The sequence below is a fragment of the Rhinatrema bivittatum genome, chromosome 4 (assembly GCF_901001135.1).
Source record: "Rhinatrema bivittatum chromosome 4, aRhiBiv1.1, whole genome shotgun sequence".
Taxonomy (NCBI): domain Eukaryota; kingdom Metazoa; phylum Chordata; class Amphibia; order Gymnophiona; family Rhinatrematidae; genus Rhinatrema; species Rhinatrema bivittatum.
The window spans coordinates 314,425,888-314,441,128 of NC_042618.1; the positions used below are offsets into that span (position 1 = coordinate 314,425,888).

A 15,241-nucleotide genomic window follows, 5' to 3' on the forward strand; every position below is an offset into this window, starting at 1 on the left:
AAGGTGACAAAAATGATGGAACGACCCTCCTATGATGAGATGCTATGGCTAGGGCTCTTCAGCTAGGGGACATGATAGACATTTATAAAATCATGAGGGATAGAATGGATAAAGGATGCTTATTTACCCTTTCAAAAAATACTAAAACAAGGGACACGCCATGAAGCTAACAACTAGTAGAATTAAATCAAATCATTGAAAGTTCTTTTTCAGTCAGCGCACAGGCATAGTAGGCGTTTGAAGAGTTTTGGACAAGTTCCTGGAGGAAAAGTCTATAACATGTTATTACCAGATGTCTTTGCTATTCTTGGGAGTGATTAACTGGAAATAGATCTTCTTTATGGGATCTGCCAGTTACTTTAGCTTGGATAGGCCACTGTCAGAGACAGGATGCTGGACTTGATGAACCTTGGTCTGACCCAGCTTGGCATTTCTTATATTCTTATGTACATACACATATAAGTTATGCCAGTTTTCAAAGGAAAAGCATATTCATATATTTCCTTTTGAAAATTATTCCACTGAAATTACCTGCACACAATACCCATGCAAAATTATATGCAGAAATTTTGGGGGATATTTTTATGCACATGTTTTTGAAAATGCATAAGTACAAAATGCTCCCCAATCCTGCCCCCAGGAATGTCTCTGCTCATTCCAGGTGAACTGTGTAAACATTTCACCTGGAAATATCCATTTCACCTTCATATCCATCTGATATGAAGTTTACCTTCATATCAGATGGACAATTTTGTAAAAGGCCATTTACAGTAGGGCCCAATGTAGGAATGTGCTGAACATCTCGAAATATGCACAAGAAACGGAACATCCCATTGGCATACATTTGTCAAAATAATACAGACCATTAAAGTGGAAACCTAGGAGTGGGAAACTGTCAGGGTGCACAGGAGCAATCTAAATGCAGATTTTATGTCAGCTTTTGCCATTAACACCCCCCTTTCCGTATTGCCTCACCAATGTAACTGCTGCATTGAAAGACGCGTATTGCACCGTGCAAGCTTCTTCCGGCAGTTTGTCGTTTACCGACTCCCCCGGCGAATAGGACAAGTTCTGTATTAGTCTAAAGTCACCCTGTTCTTTCTTTGGCACTACCGCCAAAGGAGACATCATCATTTTCTGGAATGACAGGTCCACAAATGGACCCGCCATTCTGCACATTTCAATTTCCTTGTTGACTTACGTTGCCCTATATCTGAATGCCTAACTACGGAAAAGGAATTCCCTGAGCTTGCGTTCTTAATTATTCACTGAAAGGGTATGATTAAACCGTATTGGAAACCCTCCCTTAGCTTGGCAGCATCTGTTCGTCAAGAGTATTCTGCCAGCCATTTATTGATAGCTGCCAATCGCACCGGTGAAGGTGCCTTGATGAATGCGCTATTGTTTTCCTTTGCCGCTAAAACCCCCTGCGTGCCCCGGGCCTCTTTTTGTACACTTACTTGCTGGGTGCGGTGCGGCGCACACAGAACAGAACCAACTTGGACGGCTGACCCGTGCAGGCCCCAGCCCAGACCTACCTCCACGGTAGGCCTCCACCTCCCGGACCCACCTCCACAGTAGGCCCCTGCTGTGCCACCCACCTTCCGGACATGCCCAGACTGATGAGCTGCGATCATCGACACTCGGCCAGCCCGCTGCCTTCTTCCGAGCTGCATTGCTCTCCTGCCACCGACGGACCAATGCCACCCTCGACCGATGCCGCAGTGCGCCCCGCAGGCCCAACAGCACCACCGAGCCCTCTCTCCGCCGGCCCACCTGACTTCGCCCACCGAAGCTCCCAAGGCAGCGACATGGGACAGGACTGGACTATAAAAGAGGCAGCAGTGCGCCTCTGGCACCGCGTGCCTAAGGAGCGCGACAAAGGGGCCTGCCCCTTTGTGCGCCCCTTCGTGACACCACTGAAGGGTGCCTTTACCTCAAGCCCTCTTCCCCAGCCCCTGTCTCCTAGTGCCTCACTAAACTGCTCCCACCCTGTCCACACTCCTTTCTTTACCACACCATTCCCTCTACACCATAACAGTGATGCAAACTTTCCCCATCATCAACCATCTCTACCGCAACCTGAAAAAACCATCTACCCCCACCCAAACCCACCCAACGAGATCCCTTATACCCATCATGACCTTCCCCCTTACACAACTCCTTGGACTCACTCTCTTCTCACAGTACCTTTCAACGCTCAATTCCTCACAAAAAAAACTCACATTCTCAACAACTATCTACTAGACTCGAAGCCGGACATTTGTGCAATAACAGAAACCTGGCTTAAACACACTGACATTGCTTTGATTAACCAACTACCGCTACATCTTTATGATATATATTTTCATAAACCAGACAAAAAAAAAGAGGCGGCGACGTATTATTAGCTGCCAAAAAAGGTCTAAGACTAATTCCTCAGACTGCGAAGACTGCCTCTAAACTAGAAACTAGCTTCATCAAATGTAATCAATTACAAATCTGTCTAATCTACTCCCCTCCAGGGCTACTAGATACTGACTCCCCGGCCATTATCATGGGAGACTTTAATCTCCATGTCGACGTGACTCTGCCATCCCCCAATTGCGAAGCCATACTGGCCTCCTTTAAGGCCATGGGATTTAAGCAAATCATTAACAGCCCCACCCATAAAGCAGGCCATACCCTAGATCTTATCTTCATAAACTCCTGCCTCACACACACGACACCTCCCACCTGTACCCCTGTCCCCTGGTCTGACCATTCGATGATCACCAGCAACCTCACGGTAAAAGAAAAACTGTCCCTCCCCCTCTCCAAGACTACCCTCTACTTTAGGAAACCCTGCTCCATGGACGACCTCAGTTCCCACCTCTCCAATGAACTACAGAACTTAGACTTTTCTAATATAGACTCAGCCTTCTGCTCCTGGTTCAACATCACAAACTCTGTAGCCAACAAAATTTGCCCCTTGACAACTACTGTAATAAATCCCGCCCTTAAGAACAAAAAACCATGGTTCTCGCCAGAACTAAAGAAACTAAAGCAAGAGCTTAGATACAAAGAACATAAATGGCGTAAGGACCCCGCCCCCCAACTCACTGACTGCCTACAAATCCTCTTTGCACAGCTACAGGACCACCATACTCTGAGCAAAAAGAGATTTCTACGCACACAAAATCCACAACTTTCAATTTGACGCGAAGGCCCTGTTCTTACGTTTCATAAGAACATAAGAACATAAGAAAATGCCATACTGGGTCAGACCAAGGGTCCATCAAGCCCAGCATCCTGTCTCCAACAGTGGCCAATCCAGGCCATAAGAACCTGGCAAGTACCCAAAAACTAAGTCTATTCCATGTAACCATTGCTAATGGCAGTGGCTATTCTCTAAGTGAACTTAATAGCAGGTAATGGACTTCTCCTCCAAGAACTTATCCAATCCTTTTTTAAACACAGCTATACTAACTGCACGAACCACATTCTCTGGCAACAAATTCCAGAGTTTAATTGTGCGTTGAGTAAAAAAGAACTTTCTCCGATTAGTTTTAAATGTGCCCCATGCTAACTTCATGGAGTGTCCCCTAGTCCTTCTACTATCCGAAAGAGTAAATAACCGATTCACATCTACCCGTTCTAGACCTCTCATGATTTTAAACACCTCTATCATATCCCCCCTCAGTCGTCTCTTCTCCAAGCTGAAAAGTCCTAACCTCTTTAGTCTTTCCTCATAGGGGAGTTGTTTCCATTCCCCTTATCATTTTGGTAGCCCTTCTCTGTACCTTCTCCATCGCAATTATATCTTTTTTGAGATGCGGCGACCAGAATTGTACACAGTATTCAAGGTGCGGTCTCACCATGGAGCGATACAGAGGCATTATGACATTTTCCGTTTTATTCATCATTCCTTTTCTAATAATTCCCAACATTCTGTTGCTTTTTTGACTGCCGCAGCACACTGAACCGACGATTTCAATGTGTTATCCACTATGACACCTAGATCTCTTTCTTGGGTTGTAGCACCTAATATGGAACCCAACATCGTGTAATTATAGCATGGGTTATTTTTCCCTATATGCATCACCTTGCACTTATCCACATTAAATTTCATCTGCCATTTGGATGCCCAATTTTCCAGTCTCACAAGGTCTTCCTGCAATTTATCACAATCTGCTTGTGATTTAACTACTCTGCACAATTTTGTGTCATCTGCAAATTTGATTATCTCACTCGTCGTATTTCTTTCCAGATCATTTATAAATATATTGAACAGTAAGGGTCCCAACACAGAACCCTGAGGTACTCCACTGTCCACTCCCTTCCACTGAGAAAATTGCCCATTTAATCCTACTCTCTGTTTCCTGTCTTTTAGCCAGTTTGCAATCAACGAAAGGACATCGCCACCTATCCCATGACTTTTACTTTTCCTAGAAGCCTCTCATGAGGAACTTTGTCAAACGCCTTCTGAAAATCCAAGTATACTATATCTACCGGTTCACCTTTATCCACATGTTTATTAACTCCTTCAAAAAAGTGAAGCAGATTTGTGAGGCAAGACTTGCCCTGGGTAAAGCCATGCTGACTTTGTTCCATTAAACCATGTCTTTCTATATGTTCTGTGATTTTGATGTTTATAACACTTTCCACTATTTTTCCTGGCACTGAAGTCAGGCTAACCGGTCTGTAGTTTCCCGGATCGCCCCTGGAGCCCTTTTTAAATATTGGGGTTACATTTGCTATCCTCCAGTCTTCAGGTACAATGGATGATTTTAATGTTAAGTTACAAATTTTTACTAATATGTCTGAAATTTCATTTTTTAGTTCCTTCAGAACTCTGGGGTGTATACCATCCGGTCCAGGTGATTTACTACTCTTCAGTTTGTCAATCAGGCCTACCACATCTTCTAGGTTCACCGTGATTTGATTCAGTCCATCTGAATCATTACCCATGAAAACCTTCTCCATTACGGGTACCTCCCCAACATCCTCTTCAGTAAACACCGAAGCAAAGAAATCATTTAATCTTTCCGCGATGGCCTTATCTTCTCTAAGTGCCCCTTTAACCCCTCGATCATCTAACGGTCCAACTGACTCCCTCACAGGCTTTCTGCTTCGGATATATTTAAAAAAAGTTTTTACTGTGAGTTTTTGCCTCTACAGCCAACTTCTTTTCAAATTCTCTCTTAGCCTGTCTTATCAATGTCTTACATTTAACTTGCCAATGTTTATGCTTTATCCTATTTTCTTCTGTTGGATCCTTCTTCCAATTTTTGAATGAAGATCTTTTGGCTAAAATAGCTTCTTTCACCTCCCCTTTTAACCATGCCGGTAATCGTTTTGCCTTCTTTCCACCTTTCTTAATGTGTGGAATACATCTGGACTGTGCTTCTAGAATGGTATTTTTTAACAATGACCAAGCCTCTTGGACATTTTTTACTTTTGTAGCTGCTCCTTTCAGTTTTTTTCTAACAATTTTTCTCATTTTATCAAAGTTTCCCTTTTGAAAGTTTAGCACGAGAGCCTTGGATTTGCACACTGTTCCTTTTCCAGTCATTAAATCACCCCCCTGCCATCCCCGACAACCAAGCCCAAAGTCCAACGAACTCGCAACCTTCTTCCAGAAAAAAATCTCCAACCTCTTAGCCTTTCTCAATTCTACTAATACCTCTTCCCCACCCCCTTACTCTACCACCATCAACCCGAGAGCCAACTTCGATTCCTTCGAACCCACTTCTTCCCTCGAAATTGAATCCTTTCTCAAGAACATGAAACCCTCCTCCCATCCCTCTGACCCCATCTCGACTAAATGTCTGCTCTCCATTCCTAACACCATCTCCAAGTCCTTGGCTGAAATCATAAACTGCTCCCTGTCTCAAGGAATAGTCCCGGACGCACTGAAACTCGCCACCCTTAAACCCCTACTGAAGAAACCTAACCTTGATCCAGGAGATCCCTCTAACTTCCGTCCCATCTCCAACCTGCCTTTCATCGCCAAACTCATGGAGAGACTAGTCAACACCCAACTCTCCGACTACCTAGACGAACACAAAATTCTTTATCCCGCTCAGTTTGGTTTCCGTAAATTCCTAAACACAGAATCCCCTTCTAAATTCTCTCACGGATACCCTCCTCATGGGATTAGACAAAGGACAACCATACCTACTGGTACTGCTCGACATCTCCTCCGCTTTTGATACCGTGAATCACTCCTTCCTCCTAAACAGCCTCTCAGATATAGGTATCTCAGGTATTGTCCTCAGATGGTTTGAGTCTTTCCTCAATAGCAGATACTATGAAGTCAGAATAAGCAACAAGGAATCCCCTCCCATCAGCTCAACACTTGGAGTACCCCAAGGCTCTTCCCTCTCCCCCACCCTCTTTAATATCTATCTCTTGTCCCTCTGCCAGTTCCTCGGAAAACTAAATCTAACTCATTTCATATACGCCGATGACGTGCAGATACTTATTCCCATAACAGAATCCCTCCCCAAAACCCTCAAGTTCTGGGACAGCTGCCTTCACTCCATCAACCTCCTCCTCACCAGTCTCAACCTCGTCCTCAATCCGGCCAAAACTGAACTCCTCATCATTTGTTATCATTATCCTAAGCACTTCGTTCCTTAGTCTTTTTCTTTCCAGCAATCTTTGCTTCCAAGTTTACCTCCCTTGTTGAATGTAACTTTGTTCTTCCTGTTACCTACGGTTTCGTTACAGTTCCCCCTTTTTGATGTAAACCGACCTGATATGGTCCCTACCATGAAGGTCGGTATAGAAACGTGTTAAATAAATAAAAATAAATAAATTTTCCTGGACCACAATAACCTTTCCCTCCCAGGCCCCTCAACTGTCACAACTGCCCAAGCGAGAGACCTCAGCGTTACACTGGACAACCAACTGAACTTAAAAAAATGTGTTAATAATACAACTAAAGACTACTTCTACAAACTACAAATTCTGAAAAGATTTAGACCCCTCCTCCACTTCTATGACTTTCGGACGGTCCTCCAAGCTACCCTTTTCTCTAAAATCGACTACTGCTATTCCCTCCTTCTTGGCCTCCCCACAACCACCACAAAACCCTTGCAAATGCTCCAGATGCTACTGCAAGAATCCTAACCAACTCCAGCCGACGAGATCACATTACGCCCATCCTCAGGCATCTCCATTGGCTCCCCATAAGCTTCAGAATCCTTCATAAGTCTCTCACCATTATTCACAAGACCATCCACAATCAGCACTCGCTCGAGCTCAAAATCCCGCTACGACTCCATACTTCAAATAGACCGGTTAGAGCAGCCTATAAAGGAACCCTTCAAGCCACTCCCACCAAATCCACTCTCCACACATCCACCAGGGAACGTGCCTTCTCCACAGCTGGGCCATCTCTGTGGAACAACATGCCTCCAGACCTACGCCAGGAACACTGCCCGCTGGCCTTTAAGAAAAAACTTAAGACATGGCTGTTCAAACAAGCCTATCCCCTAACCTATTATCTGTAGTGTTACATTCAGTATTGTATAATGTATATTTTTTTCTTATGTATATTGTTGTCATAACAAATTTCATCTGTCTCCTTCCGCGGTTATTCAGTATTTAGACTACTACTTAAATGTCCCTCTCTCCTTTCTCTCTTCCATCCTCAAAGTTCCAGAAACCCTCGTTCATTGTAACTCACCTCCTCTCTTTACTCTATTAGTAGCTTCCTAGCTACGATTAAGTTAATGTTAATTTACCCTTGTTCGATGTGAACCGATGTGATATGACAGGCGTCATGAATGTCAGTATAGAAAATAATTAACTAAAATAAATAAATGTTTGAATTTGCATTCCTGAAATGTGCATCCTGGCTCGTTAAATCTCTAGCATACCTTATTGCTTCCATTTTCCCCCATTGATTACTCCCCGATGTTGTCTGCCCATTGCCTGCCCTCCCTTCTTTGTGTGTTATTCCTATATCCATGGCCTTGCTGGTCATCTGCCGTAACCATAATCCCACATCCTGTGTCCCCTATGACATGTTTCTGTTTTCCTCCATCTTATCTCTAAATTTTTTTGTCATAGTTTAGCCAGCATCAGCCTTGGTATTCTTTGTATGCTTCAAGTATCGTGTGCGGTTGCACACAAAAATATATATTGATACATGCTAAATGAAAGGCAAGCTTTAAAAATAAGCAGGGGTAACTCTGTTGCCAGTCGTTTTAAAACAAACATTGAAATAAAAAACGGAGGTCGGAGGGTGAGTTAATGATTAAAAAGTAAGGCACCAAGGTGGTTGCCCAGGAGAAGCATATGAAACCATCCTCTGCCCTCTTAACAAATTTATTGATGTGCCATTTGGTACATTAACATTGAGTATGGCAACAGTGTATGCCTAAAAAGATATACGTACCAGGTGAAATTTTGGGTGAATTCAAGTATCGTGTCTGCATAGCTAAGCATGGGGGCCTACAGGGATGGGTCTTCCCTCCCTATGACACTAATCATTCTTAAATACTCTCTGGTCCAATTAATTATATTTTTTGGGACCTTTACTTTTACCCCTTTTTGCTCTTCCTTTTTTCCCCTTTTCTTTTTTTCTGCTGCACCTTTCCTGCCTTCTAATATTGAGAATATATCGATATACTCTCGTCGCCTTATTTTACTTCCCAAATCCCTGGGGACGCTCTCCCATAACTCTGCTAAGGTAGACAGCGCTGCCAGAGCTTTCACGCTCGGGCATCACCGGAGTCACTGTCGATGACTCGCTCCTATCAGAGTCCTCCTCCGACAAGCCAGCAGTGGATCCGCTTGCTCTTCTCTTCCTTTTAATACCCTTGCCTTTTGATTCTCTGGCCGCTGTCCGCTCGCCTGCACTCGTTCCAGCTGCTGCCTCTCGCTCGGCTGTCGTTCCCGCCTCATTGTTGTCCTCGGTGCTTGCTGCTCCATCGCCGGTTTCCATTTGCTGTGCCGTTTGCTCATTGCCGCTCCCCCTCCGCATTGACCCGTCCTCTGGGTTGCGGGACCTTTCGGGTTTGCCTCTTTTCTACCTGCACCGGCTCCTTCTGTTCCTCTGCGCCTGTGGCTCTGCCGCTCAGTGTAGCTGCGCTGCCGGGCGCCGAAGTATTCCACGGAGGCGGTACCTACCACCATGTGGAGTAAGGCTGCGACATTGCTGCTTGCCATGGCGCGGCACCATACTGGTTTCCCTCATGTTCTCCTTGCAAGGTTGAATTTGTGGTCGAGCCCGGTGCTCCCGTTCCAGGCATGGCCCCTGGTCCCATCATGGGCCACATGGGCAAACCCTACTGTGGCGGACCGCATCATCCCGCATCAGGCTGCGTTCCTGCTGTCCCACGCTTGCTACCTTGCTCCTTCGCGCTTTCTTTGCCTGCCCGTCGGTTTCTGCCAGCTTCCGCTCCTTCCTTTTTGCGCCTTCTGTCCCTTTACGGCCGCTCCTGCTTGCCTTTTGACTCCTGTCCTCCGGTCTCTGTCTCATTCCGGCTCTTCCTCCTCCCTCCCCTGGACTCGGTGATGGTGCCCCCCGTGCTTCTCGGGGTTCTGCCATCCTTTGCTGTGTTGCTCGCCCCCGTGCTCTTCCTGCTCTTCCCCCATCCATGCTTGTTGGAAAGTGCAAAACGGGGTGGGTTTTTTTTTTGTACTCAGTTCGCAGTTATGGGGAGGGAATGCTGCCAAAATCCCTTGGATCCTCTCCTCTCTTAATTCGGTGTCTGTCCTCTCGTTGCCCACATTCCACAGCTTCCACGTGGGCTCGGACACGTGGCTGCTACATTGCAGCCCCTCATAGCACAAAAAAGGCCGCCTGTGCCTTTAAATTCCTGCTCTGGTTTCCAGGTCCTCTTTTTAGGCCTGTGGCCTGCCTGCCCGATTTTTTTGCCACTTTCTTCTGGCTCCGATCGGCCTTTGGGCGGCCTGGATCACAAATTCAGGCCCCTGCCGCGATCCCCTCACTCCCGGCTTCCCGACTACAAATGCAAGCATTGGCCGTGAAAAGAGATCTGGCCCAGTGCTCGCTGGAGTTTTGGTGACGCGCCAGCGTCGCTACACCACGTGCGTCATCCCCTCACCTCTCCCCATAGGGGGGGGGCTCCAAAAGACCACCGCGCGGCACCGAGGTAAGGCGGGGGGGCCGCCCCCTCTGGCAAGTGCCAGGTTAAGGAGAGGCCCTCCCTGGAAGCTGCGGGTTGACCCTCTTTTTATGGAGTATTCTGCCTTTGATATTTTTTTTTTATAATTTAAATTTTTATTAATTTTCATCAATGATATACATCTTGAAAAACAGGAAAATATGTAATACAATGCAATATTTTATAATAGAAACTACCATAACATATCAATAATCCTTTATTACATTGCTCATAAACCCTATATTTAGGGAGAAAACAAATAATCAATCCAGGAAATATCCAACCTTACTTAATCAAGTTGTTGGATTTAGAAGAAAAATCTTATAAGGAGAAGGGAGTTACTTTCATTTATTTGGTGTCTATCTCTGATAGTAATACCTGATTTTTATCTGCTATAAACGTTTCTAACTGGGTTGGATCAACAAAACCAAATTTCTTATAAGTTATCAAACATAAACATGGAAATTTTAAGTAGAATATCACACCTAGTGCTAACACCCGACTTTTCAAAGACAAAAAAGTCCTCCTCCTTGCCTGAATGGATCTCGCTACATCAGGAAAGATTTGGACACGATGTCCAAAAAATAATATTTCTCTAACCGCAAAACATTTTTTAAACAGTTTCTCCTTGTCTTGTTCTACAACACAGGAAATAATTAGAGTAGCCCTACTATTAATCAGATCTACCGACTCCTCTAAGAAGGTCGATATACCGGGTGAAGATGAGGTATCTCTTACATTTTGTCCCCCAATTACTTGGGGGTTCTTTTTAGGTAAATAATAAATCTTAGAAAGTTTAGGGATCTCCTCATCTTCGTATAATGGATTCTCTTTTAGGAATTTTTTAAACAACTCCCAAGGAGTTAGAAGACAAGTCATAGGAAAGTTAACAATCCTTAAATTTTTTACTCTAAATAAATTCTCCATATATTCTAAATCTTTATGAATGACCAAGCTATCATGAATAAAAGCATTCTCAGAATTTTGTATTAACTGCATTCTATTTGTTACAGAAATCAATTCACTTTCACATTTAACAATTTTCTTTCCTTGTTCTTCAGTTTGATTTCTGTTAGCCTTAATCACAGTTAGTAACGACTCATTCATCTTTATAATATTGCTATCAAGTTTTAATATCATTTTCCCTAAATCGTCCAAGGTAACATTCCCCTGTAATACCACAGGGCTATGTTTACCTTCACCACCGGTAGGTTGCATCTCTTGAATAATTGAAGTTATTACATTCTCAGTCCATCAAGAATCGGCCTGATTCACTAGGCCAGAGTCCCTTTGGGCTGCACATACCCGGTTTCCCACCGCGTCTATTGATGAAAATCCGACCGGCTATAGGGGAGACTTCGGTCCATCGCCAGGACTTAGGGAGGAGACCAAAGATGAGGCTCCTAACCTGTCCTCTCTTAGCGTTTCCACCTCTCTAACCACGTGGTGGTTCATAGGTCCAGTGCGTTGTTGTTGTTGCGTGAAGAGGATGTAACGATCTGTGCTTTCCTCTTTTTACCCATTTAGAAAAATCACCAATAATTTTGCCGGTCTTCAGTCTCTCCGATCTAAGCTAGTCCAAGCCGCGCGCGCCCCTTTGGCGCGCCCGGCTTAGGCTTAGTGCTGGCAGCAGCGGGGCGCCGCCCCTCCGCAGATTTTAAAGTCAGTAGGGGAGATGTCCGACCTGACGTCACAGGTCCGCGACTGCAGCTTGCTCCTCCAGATGGTAAAATTACTGGCAAACAAGAAAGTTCAGGGAGAATGGGCCACCTCCCTTCTCCTTGCTTCTCCCCCTGCCTTTGATATTTTTATGGGTTGCCATTTGTATCTTTATTTTGTTTATTCCATCCTGTTTGCTTCAAAGATTTATTCCCCTCTTTTTTGTTTTTATTGAATGACTGTAACTTGCAATGTGATTGGCCAGTTGAGGCTACTTTTGTATTGTCATGTCCATGTTCTATACCCAAATAGCAGCATTTGATTAATGGTGCAACCATTACAGTGAAGTATTATTAAGAAAAAATGAACACTATTCAAATACTATTAATCCACTGCAGGTGATGTTTTACCTGGAATTTACGATGCATTTTGAGTGTTTACAGGAAGTTGCTCAGCCTTATGCTTTTTGCTTCACATTGAACCAGCAGAATGCTGTAATAAAGTAAAGCTCCTCTGTACTTTCTTAGAACTTCTTTGCTTTGTCTCTCTCCAAAGCAAGTATTAAGAATGAAGACCATTGCATGGACTGCTAACCTTGTTTTGTTTTTCTTTCCTAATAGAGTTTCCATTCCTCTTTTGAAGATGCTGGACCAGATGCTGGCCAACGGTTGTTTTGATGTGTTCACAACTGAAGAAAAGTAAATAATTTTCTTTTACACTGCTTTTGTTTTTTTGTTTGAGTTGGGAAGAAAGTGGTCAAGTGGTAGGGTTTTTATGTATGGAATATAATTGTAAGAATATGTAAGAACATAACACAAAAATAGTAGATTTACCATAATGGATCTGACCAAAGTCTTTCTAGTCCAGTATCCTGCCTGAGACAGTGACAAGCACTGGGTGCTTAATAGAAGTGTGTAATAAATGGCATATGTATAGTTGTCCATCCGCTGTCACATCCTCACAGTTTATGTAGTCTTAAAAAAAAAAAAGTCTTCCCTGCCCCCTTTACCATATTTGCTATTTTCCTTTCATTTTAATGTTTGCTCTCCTGACTACTTACCCAGTTTCTCTTAGCTTTTCCATATATTGTTTCCTGTTTTCCTCTTTCTGCAGGAATCTCTTACAGTTTATGAATGCTAACTTTATTTTTCTTACTTTTTCAGCTGCTGCTTTAGGGATACAATGTATTTAGGAGTAGTCCTAACAACCTTTTTAGTTCATTTGTGTAACAAACCAAGAGCTAACCTAGGAAATAAATGCAAAATAATTAAAATGCAGGCATTTTTATGTAATAGAAACATGACAACAGAAAAGACTGAACAGCCTATCTAGTCTGCCCATCTCTACAATTCCTACCATTCCCTAAAAGATCCCTGTGCTTCTCCCATGCTTTCTTGAATTCAGGTACTGTTCTTATCTCCTACTTCCATGAATTGAAATAGCAATTACAAAAGCGCAGTTGTTTAGGTTTTCTTGCCTATAGCTGTTTACCAGTTGGTTGGTCTGTTTAACAACTGCGTTTTAGCTGTTTTTTTCTTGGAACTAAAAGTCACTGCACTTGAATTAAAAGTAACTCAGAATGTAGGAATGGCATAATTCATACATCAGGAAACAAATGTACAGGGAACAACTATTGTGGTAAGGGGTATGACACACAAATTGGGAAAATACTTTTCATGATGGGGCGATTTTCATAAGTCTCTACCTGGGTAAGAACGCAGTTTGAAAATCTCCCTGTCCCCCCATATTCCCATGGACAAGGCTACAATTATGTGCCTTGAATGACAGCATGTGTATTTTAAGCTATTCCTGAAGGGGGCAGCACCAGGGATGGGGTTGGGGCAGGCACAGAAAAGTGTACAAGGGAGTTTCATTTTGAAATTCTCAGATGTACTTTTAGGAATATATTTTGCACTAACACACGGAGTCAAGACATGCACTTGGCTCAATCCCCATTTCCCCCCCAAATAACACATGAAACAGTTTATCTCTTTTGGCATTATAACAGGCTGCAGTTTATTTACCTAACCCAAGCCTGAACAGTCGACTAACATTGAAACTTAACAATGATAACAAACAACCCCCACCCCCATTAACTTCCCCCACCTCCCTCCAAATGCTTTACCACCTCGCCCCAGTGGTAAAGCCCCCCCCCCCCCCCCCCCCCCCCCCAATTTTCCCCGCCTCGCTACCAGCATGGACAAACCTGGCCTCAAGCTTTAGCCCCTCAGCTCATTGGCCATCCCGTGTAGCAGCCCCCCGCTACACGAACTGCCCCCCCTTTCCCCTTTTAACCCCCCCTTTCCTCCAACAATCCCTTGGGCTCGGGTTTACATCGCCCTTGTTCCCCATTGCGGCCTCTAACCTACCCTCAATACCTGCTCTAACCCCTCCTGCCAATCATTGCTTAACAGATCCATCCCAATGTCTGATAAATGGATCGCATCCCCTCTGAAAAAACTCTCATCCACCCCCCCACACCCAACTATGCCGCACCCAAAACCTCCCTTCTCGAATCACCCATTTTCCAATTTGTTCATCTTAGGCACCCCCAACTTCCATAAAACATCGTTCTTGCACCAAAGCCGCACAATAATGTCCGACCAACCAATCTTGACCTGTGGCCAACGTATGAGGATTTGAGACAAATCCTTCTTTTATACACGTGACCCACGCCATACAGGTTTTAGAACCCACATCGTTACCCCCCAAATGCAGCAACAATACATCAGGCACACCCCACAAGCCCTCCCTTCCCATAGGAAAGGTAAAAGCTCATCCCACTCCATTCATTGCTTGCTGAACCAGGCGAGGGCACATTCCGGCTCTCGAGATCAAGGTGCTCTCCATATGGTCTCTTCCATGCCCGTCGCTGTGCCCAGTGCACATAAGAGTGGCCCACAATCCAGACGCACTCTTGTTTCCCCGCTGCCCTGACTTGCTCTGCAAAGAGAAAACACTGTTAATCGCAGAGCCTCAACATCCAACCCTATTGAAAATCGCTGCCTACCTATCCTCCCCCCCTTCTCTCTTTTTTTTTTTTTTACAACCGCACATAAGATAGGAAGGCCTTCGACTTCCACCTCCCTATTTCCTGTATGCCCACCCCTGAAATGACCCCTTCTGCCACTGACGTAGCTGCGCCGATTTGGAACGAATACAAACTATACTCCTTCACAGCCTTCCCCATGGCACGCAGTGCCATATGCAGCACTCTGGAGAACTGAAACCTGCTTATCAGTCTCCCGTTCAAATGCACTAAGAAGGTCCCCGATACCAACGGGCGCTCTGTCCAATACGACTGCAAGGCACGCACTGGGCAAACAGGCAGGGAAAGCTGGAAGAAGCGTGATGACCTGCCCCGTACCCTTTTGATCTGTTTTAGTTTTAGGTAAAAACAAAACCACCGAATCCTCAAGCACCTGAACATGCTGCACTAATAACCCTTGCTCTAAACCCACCTTGGTAGACTTTGCCGC

General features: G+C 44.5%; 1 protein-coding gene across 3 annotated transcripts in view; it reads left to right on the forward strand.

Annotated features, from left to right (window-relative positions):
* The window catches only part of TBCD (tubulin folding cofactor D), a 974,871-nt gene that overhangs the window by 819,476 nt on the left and 140,154 nt on the right, over nucleotides 1-15,241 (forward strand). For all 3 annotated transcript variants that reach the window (XM_029600281.1, XM_029600283.1, XM_029600282.1), the window contains exon 35: nucleotides 12,383-12,460. In XM_029600281.1, coding sequence (XP_029456141.1) covers nucleotides 12,383-12,460 — 78 coding nt within the window. The remainder of the gene's footprint in view (nucleotides 1-12,382; nucleotides 12,461-15,241) is intronic.